The sequence below is a fragment of the Psittacula echo genome (assembly GCF_963264785.1).
Source record: "Psittacula echo genome assembly, chromosome: 5".
Taxonomy (NCBI): domain Eukaryota; kingdom Metazoa; phylum Chordata; class Aves; order Psittaciformes; family Psittacidae; genus Psittacula; species Psittacula echo.
In genome coordinates, this window is record NC_137739.1 from 62,333,212 (window position 1) to 62,348,869 (window position 15,658).

The 15,658-nt window shown below is 39.9% G+C and overlaps 1 protein-coding gene across 1 annotated transcript in view; it reads right to left on the bottom strand.

The window, feature by feature from the left end:
* CLMN (calmin) overlaps nt 1-15,658 on the bottom strand; it is a gene marked incomplete at both ends in the record, with an annotated part of 74,805 nt that overhangs the window by 2,825 nt on the left and 56,322 nt on the right. The window contains 9 exons of the mRNA XM_080619442.1: nt 636-696; nt 2,221-2,402; nt 3,377-4,687; nt 6,136-6,218; nt 7,175-7,368; nt 9,172-9,362; nt 10,628-10,720; nt 13,334-13,417; nt 14,656-14,751. Of these exons, the coding sequence (XP_080475568.1) occupies nt 636-696; nt 2,221-2,402; nt 3,377-4,687; nt 6,136-6,218; nt 7,175-7,368; nt 9,172-9,362; nt 10,628-10,720; nt 13,334-13,417; nt 14,656-14,751 (2,295 nt within the window). The remainder of the gene's footprint in view (nt 1-635; nt 697-2,220; nt 2,403-3,376; nt 4,688-6,135; nt 6,219-7,174; nt 7,369-9,171; nt 9,363-10,627; nt 10,721-13,333; nt 13,418-14,655; nt 14,752-15,658) is intronic.

Below are 15,658 nucleotides of genomic sequence, written 5' to 3' on the forward strand. Positions count from 1 at the left end.
TTTAGTGTGGGGTGTCCCTGCCCATGGCAGGGGGGTTGGAACTAGATGATCTTAAGGTCCTTTCCAACCTTAACTATTCTATGATTCTATGATTCTATGAATTACATCTGCCATTGAGGATGCAGTTTCACATTACAACCAAAATTCTTCTAGGGTTAGCAGCTCCTATTGAGATAATACAGCACTACTATGAAGTAAAGGGAAAGAACCCAATTTTTCATTAAAAAGTACACTTCAAAAGACACTCAGCATTTTAGCAGGGCTGTGACCAGCACACCGTCAAACATGCAAAGAATGTACAAACAAAACAAAACTCGAGCAGCAAATCAAGGCAGCTTCAAAGAAGCAAAGTGGTTAGGACAAATTAAGCCTCAAAGTTACAATACATTTAATTGTAGTATTAGCTACTTCTTTGTGGGTTTGTTCAAGGTTCAATAAGGTTCAGTTCCATATATTTAGGAGAGTTCAATAAAGCTTTCCAGCTATGCCTGGTTTTGGCACTAGAATTATTAGAAGTCACACAGCTTTGTATTATTACAGAGCTTTCTATATAGAGTAGACTCTTCCAGTATGTGAATTTTTTTTGAGTTTAAGAGAAATAGAGAAACAGCGATAGGCAAATTTCACACACTTACCTCCTCAGAAGTATTAGGAGATCTTTTTCGGAGATAAATGTTGGAATCACCATCACTGGTTCTGAAATGTATGTAAAAGCAAAGTTTTTAAATTCATAAAGCTAAGTTTTGTTTTTACTTCAAAGACAGCCACTGCAACTGCACATGCTAGTTTCAAACTATGCAAACCCACGAATATGCACGGTAGCATGTATTAGAATATGGACTTGAATTTATCAGTAATATAAAAAATGGCTTTGGGAAATCTGACCCACAATAAAAAATCCATATGCTCAAATTACAATCTTTTCTGAAAAATGGTATCTGATGGTATCTTGCATCTTTGACATCACTGACATCTAAGTGAGAGTATACCCCAGGTTTTATGGATGTCTATAAATAAAGAATTGACAGACTTTGTAGGGAACAGAAAGCTTGAAGGAGACAGTGGGTTTTTCTAATTTTCTCAAATTCACTAGAGTGCCACAGTGATAAGCATCAACAAATTATAGTTCATGTCCCACTCAAATACATTACCTAAGAACTAAATTAGAATGTAAGAGGGAACAGAAGAATGGAATAAAATTAGCTTTACTGGGTCTGGCTGGGGTGCAGTTAACTTTCAATATAGCAGCCCCTGTAGCGCTAAGCCTTGTATTTATAGCTAGAACTGTGCTGCTAACACACCAATGCTTCAGCTTTTGCTGAGCACTGCTCGAACAGCACCTCAGCTGTCTCTCTAACCCCCTGCCTCAATGGCCAGCAGGCTTGGTCTGGGCAAGAGGCTGGGAGGTAACACGGCCGGGACAGCTGACCATGACTGACCAAAGGGATATTCCATACCATATGACGCTGTGCTTAGCAATTGAAACTAAGAGAAAGGAGTAAGCTGGCAGAGGGACACATACACGTTAGTATGGCATTTGTCCTCTGAAGCAACCACTATGCCTGTCAAGGTTCTACGTCCCAGGAAGTAGCTGGACACTGCCTGCTGACTGGAAGTAGATAATTTTTTTTTTCTTGTCTCCTTCCGCTTTGCTTCCACATGTGGCCTTTGCTTTTTTCATCAGGTAAGGAGGCAAACTGCTTTTACCTCAACACATCAGTTTTTCACCTTATTTTCTCCTCCTATCCTGCTGAGGGTGGGGAGAGAGAGAGTGGCCTGGTGCACACCTGGTGGCCAGGCAAGGTCAATCTACCACAAGGCTGTTGACTTGTTCACAGACTGAAAAAAAGTCTAACAAATATCTGTTGGAGTGAAGCAGTGTCACGCTTCTACATAGTGTCATAATGCACATAGATTATTTCATCTATGTTAGAAAAAACTCTTTCTGTTGGAAAAACAGTTGTAACACTGCCATGTTCAAAATGCATGGAGTTCCAGTTGGGTTTTGTGTAGCAAAGTTTGTATAGCAAAGTCAAATCAAGCCCCATTGGCAATAAATCATTCAACATGTTTAAGAGAAACAGAGGAAGAAGCCAATGAGTCCCAGTACACTGCTCCTAAGAGAAGTCTGCAAGAAACATCCAGCAGACAGGGAACGCTCCAAAAGACCAGGCATTCATACCAGTTAGGTGCATTTAAGACAAAGTTTATGTGAAATACCTGGTCAATTCCTGACAACCAGCAATTTCTTCCAGTTTATCTTGTGACAGAGTAGTTGTGGCAGCTTCTGAGATTTGCAAGTTGTCTTCTTCTATCATGTTTTCCTCTTCTTCCTCCCCACTACTACCTTCTTCTGATCTCTTTATGTCTATTGATAAATCCTCTACATGTTCTACTACATCCTGTTGGAATTAAGAAACATTTTGCATTAGACAACAACGCTGATTCCTCACTTTTCCAAGTATTTTACTGGTGCAGCCTACTCAGATGCTAAATTGCATGTAGTACGAGATTGAAAGTCTCACTAAAAAAAACAAAAAGCAATTCATTTCTTGAAAGTCATTTTGGATATATTCAGCTATAAGGCATCATCAGTTCAACATACATACAATTAGTTGTCAGTTCTTTTTATGTAGGGTTTTAGTTTAGTTTTTAGTTAGGTTTTTTAGTACACTAGTAAGTGTAAGGACCAAAACATGCCCAGCATGTCTAAGCAACATGCAGAGCAACATCAAATAGACACTCATTCCTGAATAATACTGTCTAAAATTACTGCACTGGAAAACATGTAAGTCAATTCACAGTAAATGTCTGCAAGAAGAGCTGCAGTAGCAAATTGCCTAAATCCAATATATTGAATAATTACAAAAAATCTCCCCTCCTCCTCCTTCAGTGTAGAAAAGCCTTCATTTTACCCATATAACTTATCCTACTCAAATTGGTTTAAGTTTTTGTAGGCAAATTTATTCAGATTCAGCCAAAAATTACCTTTGCCTGTATCCTTCTACATCAGCAATGATAGTTTCTGTTCATCTCATTGCATGTTATTAAAATACCCTCTGTGATAATTTTTATGTGTAACGATTATACAGGAGCCTCAAACTACTTTAAATATAATTAAAATTCATATGTTTTGCAGTACTCTTAATATTAGGAATTACTCTCTCTTTCAATGTCAGAACTTCTCAGGGATCTGCAATTCCATTCATTCCAGTAGAGGGCTGTGGCAAACAGTGTTACGGGACAAGAAACCAAGTATATGTTACATATTTCTACAAAACATGGCAAAATTAAAACAAATGAAAACCACTAAAGTCAGATGTGAATCCCCTATATACACACAAAGAAATGCTGGTAGTAACAAAAAATAAAATACCTCAGGATGCTGTAGAATAGTGGAATCTTGATGGTTGGTGACCTTTTTGCCATCTTCTTCGGTTTCTAACTCTTCTAGTAATGCCACTTCCTTTTCACTGGAAGAATTCACATGACTGTTAATATCTGTTGTTTCCTCCTTGCCATTCTCACTATCTGTTTTGGATGAAGGGACATCTGGCTTATTCCCTAAGTCTGGCTCTGGAGCATCTTCCTTGTGGTCCTGTTCTGGTAAGCCCTCCTCCTGTAAAACATCTGTCACTGTTGCAGAAGAAGCTTTATCATTTCCAGCATCATAATCTTCAATACAGGGCTCAAGGTAAGCGTTCAAAACTGCTGATATGGGAACATTATAATGTGGATAATAAAAGAGATCATGGGGTATTACAGATACTTTCGAAGAACTTGGCAGCACTTCAGCTGAAGACTCAACTTCATCACAGCTGTCCAGGTCCTCTGGACTTTTAGGTATATCTGAGAGAGAGTCATCAGGTGTTTCATGCTGTGTAGATAATTCTTGGCTTTTGAGATCAGAACCATTCAGTGAACAATGGTTAGTTTCCATCGTCTCAAAGGTAGGTGATTGCTCTGTATGCTCATTTTGTGGAATATTCAGTATTTCCTCATTTAGAAGATGAAGAACATACTTACGCGTATCTTCTTGTTTTGAGGTATCTTTTGGTAAAAGAACTGAAGTCTGGGGTTTGCTTTCTTCTACCTTATTTATAGATTCATCTGTAAGTATACCTGAAGTCCAAGATAATGGACTTAAAGAAGAAGTATTGGCTGAAAGGCTCTTAGTTTCATTGTCATATTCAGTAGAGGTTTCTTTAGTTAATTCTTCAGAGTAGTCTTCGAAAGAGTCAACAGAATTTTTCTGATCTGTCAGAACAGCTGGAGAAAGGTCATCATTCTGTTTCAGTGGATCATCAGACATGCCCCCTTCACCTGGTGTGAATTTGTCACTTAGAACCTCCCAAGAAGAACTGGATTCTAAACTGACAGATCCTGCAATTTTCAGTGAGGTAGGCCTCTGAGGCTCCTCTTCAAACGTTTCCTGTGAATCACCTGACATGTGATTCAATTTCCCATTGCATTTTTCAGAAACGGTTTCTGACAGGATTCTGTCAGGGGTGTCATGAATATGAACCTTTGGAGGAGCAGGATGACTCCTTTCGTGATTAACAGTATACATGTTTTCTTCGCTTTCACTTAAAATCAAGATTTTGCTTTCTTTTTCTGATGGTGTATCTTTGATATGAACATATGTGGACTCAATTGGAAGCTCCTTGTCAGGATCTGTAAAGTCCTCCTACAAGTGATGATACACCATTAAAAGACAATCATACCTCAGATACCATTTTACTTTTCCCAAACACTACAGGAAGAATAACTGCTTAGCTCATTACCTCACTACCCTGTGAATGGCCAATTCATGACTCACTTATTTTGAAAGTAGAGAAACCAATTTGGCAAGTCAAGAGGCTTGAACAAAGCTGAGCGTCAAGAAGCCACTTGTACAGAAAGATTAGAATGCAGACAAGGCTACTCCTCAGTTGTTAGTGTATTCATCTCTCCCTGCTGCACCTGTAGTGACAACTGACATGGCTTTTTGAAACAATCCCAAACCCTGGCAATAAAATAAATCTAACAAGCCCACTAAATTCACTGTGAAATACATTAATATAGTAGTTCATTCCATTCCAATAGACTGTATTTAAAAAAAAGTAGTCTTTTTCTTTGTCCATTAAAATGCCCACAAGACTTAATGCCAACAAATCTTACTGCTCATCTAATCTAAAAATAGTAATTAGATTATTATAATAATTTTAATTCCAGTGACTTTAGTAATGCCCATCAATTTTATAAACTACAAAATTCATACCAACTGGAACCTTCAGTCAAGAAAGGAGACGAAATGCCTTTCGTGCAGGAGCAATCATTTATGTGCATATACTCTAGCAACAAACTTACCCAGATACTAGAAGGACACTGAGTCCCTTAGGGATCCTTTCAAACCAAAAAGACTATGTTGAACTTGGTTTGTCTGGAACTACAAGTAGCCTCCAGAAGAGTTTTTCAACTTACGCAAATCTTTTCCCCAGTTCCTGGGACTTCCCATTTTAACTTGCATTTTCTGTCTCCTATCCCTTAATTCTTTTGTAAATTTACCCTCTGTTTCTCCAAAAGACCTTTGTCAATCCCTGACACTGTCAGCCCTTACTTACTCCTCAGTTCTTTGTTTTTGATAAAGTCTGCATTGAAGTCCTGGCCCTTTAAGCTGCAACGTATTTCATGCTTACAGTGAGGGCTTTTGACTGCTGCACTGACAAGATCCAGCCTTTGGTATCTTGTGTCTGATACTGGATAAATTCAGATTGATTGTGGTCCTCAAACTTGAGAAGATAGAAGTCTAAATGAAATTTAAAGTCCAATGATTCATCATAGATGAAGCGATAAAATTCAGCCTTATTTAAGCCTAATACACTAGCAGAACCCTACGTAACCAGGTCTAATTTCTGAAAGTTATAACTGCATGTAAATGTTTAAAAGCACAATTCTACATAAAGCATTTTAGCAATCACCAATGAAAGTCCATTTGACTGGATTTAACAAAATTGTGAAAAATTAAACCTGAGTTTGTGGTTTATTTTAAATAGAAACCTAGAAGATAAATACAGCAATGTCTGACTTTATTAAGTACACCAAAGCAAATTAAAAAAAAAAAAAAAATGACACGATGTAGGACTAAACACATACCGCTTCCAGCTCCGGGAAGTGTTCCAGAAACTGTGCCACATACGTCACAATTGACTGTTCATCGGGTGATTCCACCATGATATCTATGGAGACAGACACAAGGTGCTTGCAGAGGAACAGATCATCAAACATTTATCCTGCCTTCATGATGAAAGAAATAGCAGCTACAAACACTTTTCTGACAGATAAAAGAAGTACTTTTCACTGTTGATGGTACTCGAAAGAATTCTCAATCTCTTATCAATTTTTTCCTACTTCCAAACACATACCGAACCCTGATCAGGGTCCCTTTTCATCCACCTTCATACTGTCATTTATGTTGTTGTCACTAGACAGTGATCTTGTTGAGTGACAGCACAGAGGTTTATTTTTAGCAGGATGGCCCAATCACCTTACAGGTGACCCATGAAAGCAAACATAACCAATCTGTGCTTTCAGTCATATAAGCAAGGCCTAATACCTGTCTAGTACAGTTCAGTAAAAAACACTGCAAGAAGCTTAATTTATATACATATATTTATATGCACACATGTATACTTATGTTTACATATATAAATATATATACGTGTAGATATGCATTGTAAGGGAAAAACCGGGAGATGAAAACACATCTGAATAGGTATTTTCCTGGTATGGCAGACTGATACACTTCATCCTGGAGTGACGTTTAGTGTCTGCAGAATGTAGGTCTTACAAAACGGTGCTCATGTATTGAGAAACCTCTCAGCACAACAGGGTGGTGATTAATGCCCACTAGTAATGCAGATGTCACATAGCATCTAAACATTAACCAAGACCACCATATGCAACTAAAACGGTAGTAAAATCTCTGCCCTCAAGTAGTTTACAAACATGACTGGAAGCATACAACTACAAGCCAGTGACCAATTCTTTTTTATTTTTCTTATCAATCAGCCTAACACACTGATCATGTCAATAGCTTAATCACTGGGAGGTTTTTGGTAGGTATCACAATGCAATATTCATGAATTCATTATAATTTGAATGTTACCCAACAAGGTTGATGTAGGCGTTTTACCTTCTGGTTCTAGGAGCCGAGGAACACTCAGCTTGTTTTGTGCTATGCTGAAAGCATCCTCCAGGTTTTCTCGAGCTGATTTCTCCAGTGCTTGCTTCATGTCTACCAAAGTACAGTCTATTGCTTTTATGACAGCTAAGAAAGCAAGACCACTCCTCCAACTGCTTGTAAAGTCCTGAACTGCAACACCGTACCTAAACAGAATTACACACAGTTCACATGGATGGTTGTGTTACAAAATCCAAAGAAATAGCATCATCATTTTCAAAGCCTCCTGAAGGTTAGAAGTAAGGTTGCTGAAGTTGCACTAGTCACATCTGAGATCTTTTTGGATTTTGAAACACACAAAATACATCCATAAAACACATGGATTCACAAACTGGATCAACGTGGCCAACAGCTGACATCAACCTGCCTGTAGGAAGCAGTTAGTAAAAACAAAGCCCTCGAGAACTCAGCAACCACATTTAACATTCACAAAACCAAATGTCTGTGTGATTCCTGTTTCTGTTGCTCTCCAGCATTTTAATGCCATAGCTTGGGAAGACTGCCAACACTTAAATACTTAAAAACATAAGCATGAATGATTCACATTCTTGTGTACTTGGCCTTCTACAGCAGCAAACTCTGCTTTGCTAAATGCAAATGGTGCCAGTATATGTAGAAACCACGAGTGTGTTAGATGCTCAAAGTTTTGGAGGAAAAAACAACTGTCAAACTTGCAATGAAGTACAGCCCCAGAACAGAAACTTCTGCACAGATCACTGCATAACAGGATTATAATGATGCTATTATGCTTCTAATAGTGAAGTTGCAAGAACAATTTTCTCCTATGTTTTCAATTTGTACTCTTTGTCTGAACTGAAAAGCCTACGGCCTTTACTTATCTCGTCCTCACTCTCCTTGTACCACCTCCTTGTTAATGACAGTATCAGCATTATTTTGGGACTAAACCTGTGGTTTCTTTATGGTCTGCACTGGCAGCAGTGAACTACAGATCTTGATGGGACAGGTTTATTTGCAGAACAAGCACCGTTAGCTTCACTGAAGATAACCAAGGGATGATGTGACCTGCAGGACCAAGTATTTAAGATATAGATTTGTATTTTCAATACTAGACACAGAACATTTGTGTTCATAGACAGATTTGGACATAAAAATCCATCAACAAACAGAAATGCCAACTATTCAGCTATCCAACTTACAAGTAAGTTTGACCCATGCCCTCTTTAATACTCTCTGGCAGTCATCACCTCAGGTAACAATACATATAAAATACATTCTAGGCATTTACACGTGCACTAGACGTCTTACATTAAAGTTTTTTAACCTAATTCTGCCAGGCTAAAGCATTACTCTACAAAATGCTTTGGTGAAAGAACTGCCTTTTTATTATAGAGAGATGTGTTGAGTGATGGAAATGCATCCAAACATTACATGTTCATGAGAAGCGACTTAAGATTCACCCCTTCCCCTCTCTAATTCTGAGGAAAGAGCCACTTTAATAGGGGCTCTGTCCTTCAAGGCACTCTGCAGCACATGAGAAGCTGCCTCAGGGCTGCCGCTTAATTTAAAAGGCTGTTGCTGAAGTCTTTCAATATACTTGTGTTTTCAGTTCACCCCTTGTTTATGCCTACCCTTTACTTAGTGAAAGATATCAAACAGACTGCAGGAAAGCCAGGGGGCAGGAGGAGGAGGGAACTATCCTGTTTTAGACAGTGCCAAGCAGATTAGTGCAAGTTAACATTTAACACTCAAATCATTAAGCCAGCAGCATACACAGCTTCAAGGTCAGATGGCTGCTGTAGACACATGGTAATAGCAGTAATACCCCCCTGCAGAGACCCTGCGCCTCCAAACTTAGAAAGCAGAAGGAGCCACCATGAACAGTAACACACACACAGGGCAAAGAGGAAGAGAAAGGAAAGAGAAGGAAGTTTCAGCTTCAAGAGGGCAGGTGGCAAAACACGATTTTGTACACGGGTTTATTAGCTTACTTTCTGGTTTTCCTTTGTACCCAGATTAAAAGGGCTCTGATGGCTTTCCGCTGATCCTTCACTGTAATGGACATGTTTCTCTCCACGCTAGGAGTGCTGGGGTGGGATGTGTCTGACTCTGGACCACTGGGCCCGGAGGACAGGCTGGAGGAGGAGGAGTTCCTGTTGAGGTTGCCTGTCAGCTCCTTAATCTGCAATAAAAGGCAAAACACACAGTGCTCTTGTTTAACACTGGCTGCATAGAGAACTCGGTACTTGTTCTCATGAAAACTTTAAAGATAACAGTGGCATAACTGAATTTTAAGAGGCAGTTACAGACCTGCCCATTATAATTCTCAACTTGCATTGCACAGGCATGACAGCCAGCAGCAGCCCAGCTGCCAACCCTGGGAAACAGAAAGGGCAAGGTACCAGTGCAGGCTGAACTGAGCAAACTTGTATTAAAAAAGCACAGAAACATGTCCTTGACAAAAATGTTTAACTGAAATTGTTCTCTTCACAGGTCTTGCTTGAGTGAAATATTTTTAGTCAGGAAACGGTGACCTGCAGCAGCACTCCTGTCCTTGGTCAGCATTGACATTTGATTCTAAATTATCAACTCTGCTGCTCTTAGGTCTCTCGTGCCCTCTGCTGCTGACACAGCAGATTCTGGTTGCAGCATCCCTGCCTGTGACTCCATCTGGCCAAACTGGTGATGTGCAGCATTGTTCAGCCTGAGGAGCTTAGCCAGGGAGAGAAACCCCAGTGCAACTTTGAGATGAATTTTTAAACCTATCGTCATCTTTTAAATGAAAGAGAAGGAAAAGCCTCACTGTCTTACAAGAGTTGCAGAACCCTTCTGCCATCTCTCTCTGTTCATTACAATTTGGTATTGTCTAGAAGGTAATTTTCAAAATACATGTAGATTATAGACCAGTTTTAATCTAAGCCTGGGGTTAAATCAATTTTCAAGCTCGAATCAGTTTTATCAATTCCAGGCCCTTCAAGATCTTTCATTTGGTCTTCTACATCAGTTGCAAATTTTTGCCATGTTGAGTAAGCCTCTGGAGATCAGTGATTCTACATGGAATTTCCCACCACATTGTACCAAATCCAGAAAAGGTTATTGAAAATAAACTGTGACCTGGAACCAAACCCAAGACATTGGTTCAGATCCAGGGAATCTGGAACAGAACCCTGACAAGGCACAGGAGAGAAGGGAAAGTGGTAATCTGAAGCTCTAACTCTCGTCCAAGTCAAACGAAGGCTTAAATTGTTTCCTATTTACACCAAAATAGCTCAAACGAAGTAAAATGAAACAGCTGCAGGTATAAAATCAGGAGGCAAAAGCTCAGGTTTGACATGTTTAATTATGTTCTTTAGGATGAAAAATAAATTTGAAAAGCAGTGTTCAGCTGGAATAGATTGATATCAGGAAGATTGTTCACTTATGATTAAAGTATTCAAGTTGTATTACCTGAAAAAATAAGATTATATTCCATATTAGTCCAAGAACCAGAGAGGAATTTCCATCTGCTATTTCTGCTGCATCGATGCTAACAAGCTTTACCTGTAGAAGAGATCATAAATTCAGAGCCAAATTCAAAGAAGCAAGGTAAATGCAAAAAATGCACCCAGACTTCCGGGCATGTCCAGAACACTTCTGCCACTGACTGAGCACGCAAAAAGCAATTCTGAAACCTTACGTTATTGGTAATTTGCCCTGATCACAAATGCCCTGCTCATGGAACTCCTATCTCAAGCCCCCAGCATAGTCTGCAGAACAGAAATGAGCCCAATTCTGCATCCTGAGGACCACAAATGCATTTCCTCCTTATAAAAATTGAACAAGACGGTGCCGCCTCCAAGGGATCCTATTCTTAAAAAGTAGAGTCGTTTCTCATACAAAAATAAAATCCTAGTAAGTTCTGCTTACTTCTGTTTTGCTACGCATCTCCCTTCTCCTTGCTTATCTCACCTCACATAGCTTGTCACAGAGTTCTGGTTAAATCAGTTAGCAAAGGATAGGGTTGCCTAATCCAAGCAAACTTTCCCACACTGTGGTTTGTTCCACCTGATAACACCAGGATGTTATTCTCTTCGACGACACAGACTTGGTTTTGGCAAAGGTCGTGGAGAAGGGAGGAAGCAAGGAAGCTGTCTGTACTACACATGGCACCCAGACAGAGTTAAAGCCCAGCATACAGCTCATTTATCACTAAGAAATCCTGTGCATGAAGAATCACTTAGCAGCGCTTTACCCTGCTGCCCTGGTTCTACAGAAGCGTTCACTGATGAGTTCTATCCACTGTGGTTTAATATCTAACCCTGAAGCTCTTGGCAACCAAGGCATTTTGCCAACACTTTCATTACCACCCTTCACTAACCAGTTTGGTTAAACTGAAAAAAGGAAAGCAAAATAACTTTTATCTAGTGGTTTGCACAACAGTTTTCAATCTTAGCAAGAAGACACCTCTAGCTGTCGTATTTCAAGGCTCAGATTTCTTGCTAGCTCCAAGGTATTTGGCATAGGAAGACCTTTAAGACCTAGTATGTCTGAATAGCAGTTTCTTCAAAATGGTGAGTGGCATTTATCATTAAACTGCTCTCAGTGTCAGCTCTGTTCTCGCACTGCTGCTTATGTTTGTCACCCAGCTCAGCAGAGATACCTGGCTACAAGATACTGGATGCTTACCCTTAAGGAAACAAGAAATCCATAGAAAAGTAGGTGTTTCAGCAGTACTAATTAAAAGGCTGCCTGTGTCTAAGGCTCCTCCTGGAGCAAGGCCTGGCCTTGCTCATTTTGGTTCTAGGTTGTCCTGTAGTGAGTTCCTGACAACTAGACATGCTCCAGCTGCAGCTCTGTAATATCAACCAAGAGAAAAATACATCATTTGCCAGTGGGACTGAGCTGCATTTGGGTAGAAAGCATCAACTGGGAAACTGTTAAGAAATACGTGAACATATGAAATATTTCTCAGCAGTTCTATAGGAGGACACATAGACATACACTTTGAGGGCCAGATTAGCCCCTACTGATGGAGTTTCAAAAAGGAGACTGGAATACCTCGAAGTTACTGGACAACTTCTTAACCTTTCACATCATCTCCGGGGGAAAAAGGCAAAGGAGGTTAAACCTCCCACATCCATGAGGTTGTAAGAGATCCACTAAGAACCTCACATCATGTTCATTCCCGCAGAGGGTTCTCAGTGACTCTCCTGCATGACTAGCATGGCGCCACAATATCCGGAGCAAGAGCTAAGCTCATTGTAGGGAAGCAGCAAAGTGACATCAGTTGCTGTTGTGGCATTCCATGCAAGGCAGGGTTTTGCCCATAAGCACACACTGGATCTTTCCTCACCCATAAAATTTAAACCCTACTGCAGTTCTTTGTAGAACATAGTCTCATAATTGTTTTCTCCTTCTGAAAGATCTAGGTATACCATATATATGAGTTGTTACATGGCTGGGATTTCTCTTGACCCCATTGCTTCTTGCATTTTTCAAGAACAGCAATTTTTCAAAACACAAGCCACATCCACAGGGCTTTGAAAAAAAGCCCTAATGGGAGAAATAATAAATAAATAAATAAGAATGAATAATTTCAAGCTACAGGCTTTCATCTTGCTTTGTCACTTACAATAGAAAGTGATGTTGCAGTAATACCACACTGACTACGAAGGAAGTTATATCCTTATAAGGTTTTGATTCCTGGAATTATACTTTTATGTCATGTTCTCAGATTTATTTTTTTCCTGCCTTTGATTCACCATCAGCTGCTGCAGGAGTTTGCCAGACAAATAAATGATTTGTAATACTATAAGTATTAATGACAAAAGAAAATCATCTACCTTCAGCAGAACTGAAGCAATGCCACTAAGACCCAGTTCATAAGAATTACTTGCATTTCTTTTTACTTCCTTTTAATACCGGATTCCTGATCCTTTAATCCTGTTGAACATTTACATTATAAAATGAAGAAATAATCCTTGTTTTAGACTCTGTAGGTGTTCTCGCTGCGGATTTTTATGTGCTTTTCAGCCTTGCTGCTAAGGTAAGTCATAATGCCTTTAAGTGGTATATTCCTCTTACTTACACGCAGCACATCAGACTAATTACAATTTCAATAACAATTTGCAACATACGTGGAGAGAAAACATTAAGACCTTTGGAAATACTCACATTACTGTCCTCCAAGAACTTCAGTGCTTTGGCTATGTTGTTCAAACGAAAAATGCGATGGCTTGATGATTTGTATTCGTGCATCTAGAAAAAATAAAAGCCACACTGTTTGTAAACATGTCATATGAAGCTTAAAAACTATTGACACAGAGGCAAAATAAGGCTAAGGTAACCTACCTATGTAAAATTACTGTCATCTTTGCTGATCAATAAAGTGCTTCAACTACATGATCTGCCCTTGCTGTAGCAAAACAGGGTTAGCAACTAGCTTTCCTGCTTTCCAGATGTTATCACTCTCTTCAACCTGCCACATTGATTATTTATGTAATCATGCCCCAATCATGTTCAGTCACAGGATCAAATTTACCTGAAAATTCATAATAGTGGATTTATCTTTTTTCTCAAATTGAACTGAATTGTATGATCCTAATTAGGAAGTGTGAGCAGCTTTCATTGCAGGCACAGGCAGGTGGGAGGCAGATAACTTCACTTTGGCAGAAATGAAACAGATTTGTTGCATGCCTGTCTCCTGCAGTTCCACTTTAGCTCACAGTTTCCATCACACGTGTGCAGGAACACCTAACTGCCAGTGCAACAAGTCCAGCCAGCTGACCTTACCTCCTTCCTTGCTCTCCTCCCTGACCTGCTGGGCACAGCCTCAGTTTTACCATGAGGTGTCACCCCCTTCAATTCCTTTCCAGCCTGGCTTTCAATGCAATTTCTGTGAATGCACACACAGTGATGCTTCTGCTACAGCTCCCCAAAACCGCAAGAGTATTACAAAACAAGCAGTTGTGAATGTGTGACCGCAGAGGCCATTCGTGCTGCAGTATGCAGATGGCTCAGTCACTGTAGAGCATCATCGGCTGAGTGCATCTGCAGTGGTGAGACAGCTGCAGAACAGGTTTCCTCTTATCCAAGTGTGATATCCACACAGAAGAGAGTACTTGCTGACAGGACTGAGGAGAAAGAAAACATTAAGTTAACTCTAGCTGGTCATTTATATTTGTACTGGGTGTTTCCATTTCTGGTATGTACAACTTTCCACAGCTCTTACAAAGAAAGGAGGAGGGAAAAAGATTCTGGTAAGTGAAGCTTTGCTCTTCTGATTTATACCCTATAAGTAAGACTAATGAAGTCTTAGCCAGGATACCAGAACTAAACGCACAACTACATCGAGCATCAGCAGACCTATTAAGCGTATATCAGACAACATAGAAACAGAATTCATTAATAAAAAAAATACAGCAAATATACCCTTTCTTGGTAGCATGACTTGGGTGATCTCCAAATGGAATATGTGAGCATTAACGTATACATACCAGCTTTTGTCCTGACAGGACTTCCAGTAGTGCCATCAAGATTTTGCCATCTTGTATATCAACAAACAAATCTTTCACCTTCAGAGGAGGCTTGCGCTGTGTAGAAAATAAAAAAACCCAGGCAGCTTTTAAAGCAGTACTGCTTGATAAGTCACTATGATTTCAGAGAGTAAGAAGGAGAATTTTACAAGACTGAGATACTAGAAGTAAAACTTAGCCTGCAGGAAGAAAGGGCTGACTACAGAACCACAGAATGGTTAAGACTGGAAAGGACCATAAGATCATCTACTTCCAACCCCTAGGCCATAGGCAGGGACACCTCACACTACACCATGTTGCCCAAGGCTCTGTCCAACCTGGTCTTGAACACTGCCAGGGATGGAGCATTCACCGTGCAACCTGTTCCAGTGCCTCACCACCCTTACGGTAAAGAACTTCTTCCTTATATCCAATCTAAACTTCCCCTGTTTAAATTTAAACCCATTACCCCTTGTCCTATCACTACAGTCCCTAATGAAGAGTCTCCCTCTGGTATCCTTGTAGGCCCCCTTCAGATATTGGAAGGCTGCTATGAGGTCTCCACGTAGCCTTCTCTTCTCCAGGCTGAACAGCCCCAACTTTCTCAGCCTATCTTCATACGGGAGGTGCTCTATTCTTCATATCAGTGGCAATTCTGGCCTAGGAATGTCAGAGCTAGAACTGAGGTACAGTATTCATGTAATTGAGATCAGACATGGACTTATTCCAGATTTCCCATAACAGAGTCTCACCCTAAACAGTCTGCCTAGGAAGTAACCACCCAAGGGTTGGGTGCTGATCCCTCAAACTACGACAAGTCCAGAAGAAACAAATCCCACTTTATGTTGAAATAAGCCTGCAATCCACAATGTCTCCTCTATAAGGTTTCTGGTGGCGTCATTCTGTTTCCCAGTATTTTCATTTCCATTGCTGCCCATTTCTTTTCCTACTTTAAATAGCAGCTTCTTCTATTGTGTCTCTCTCT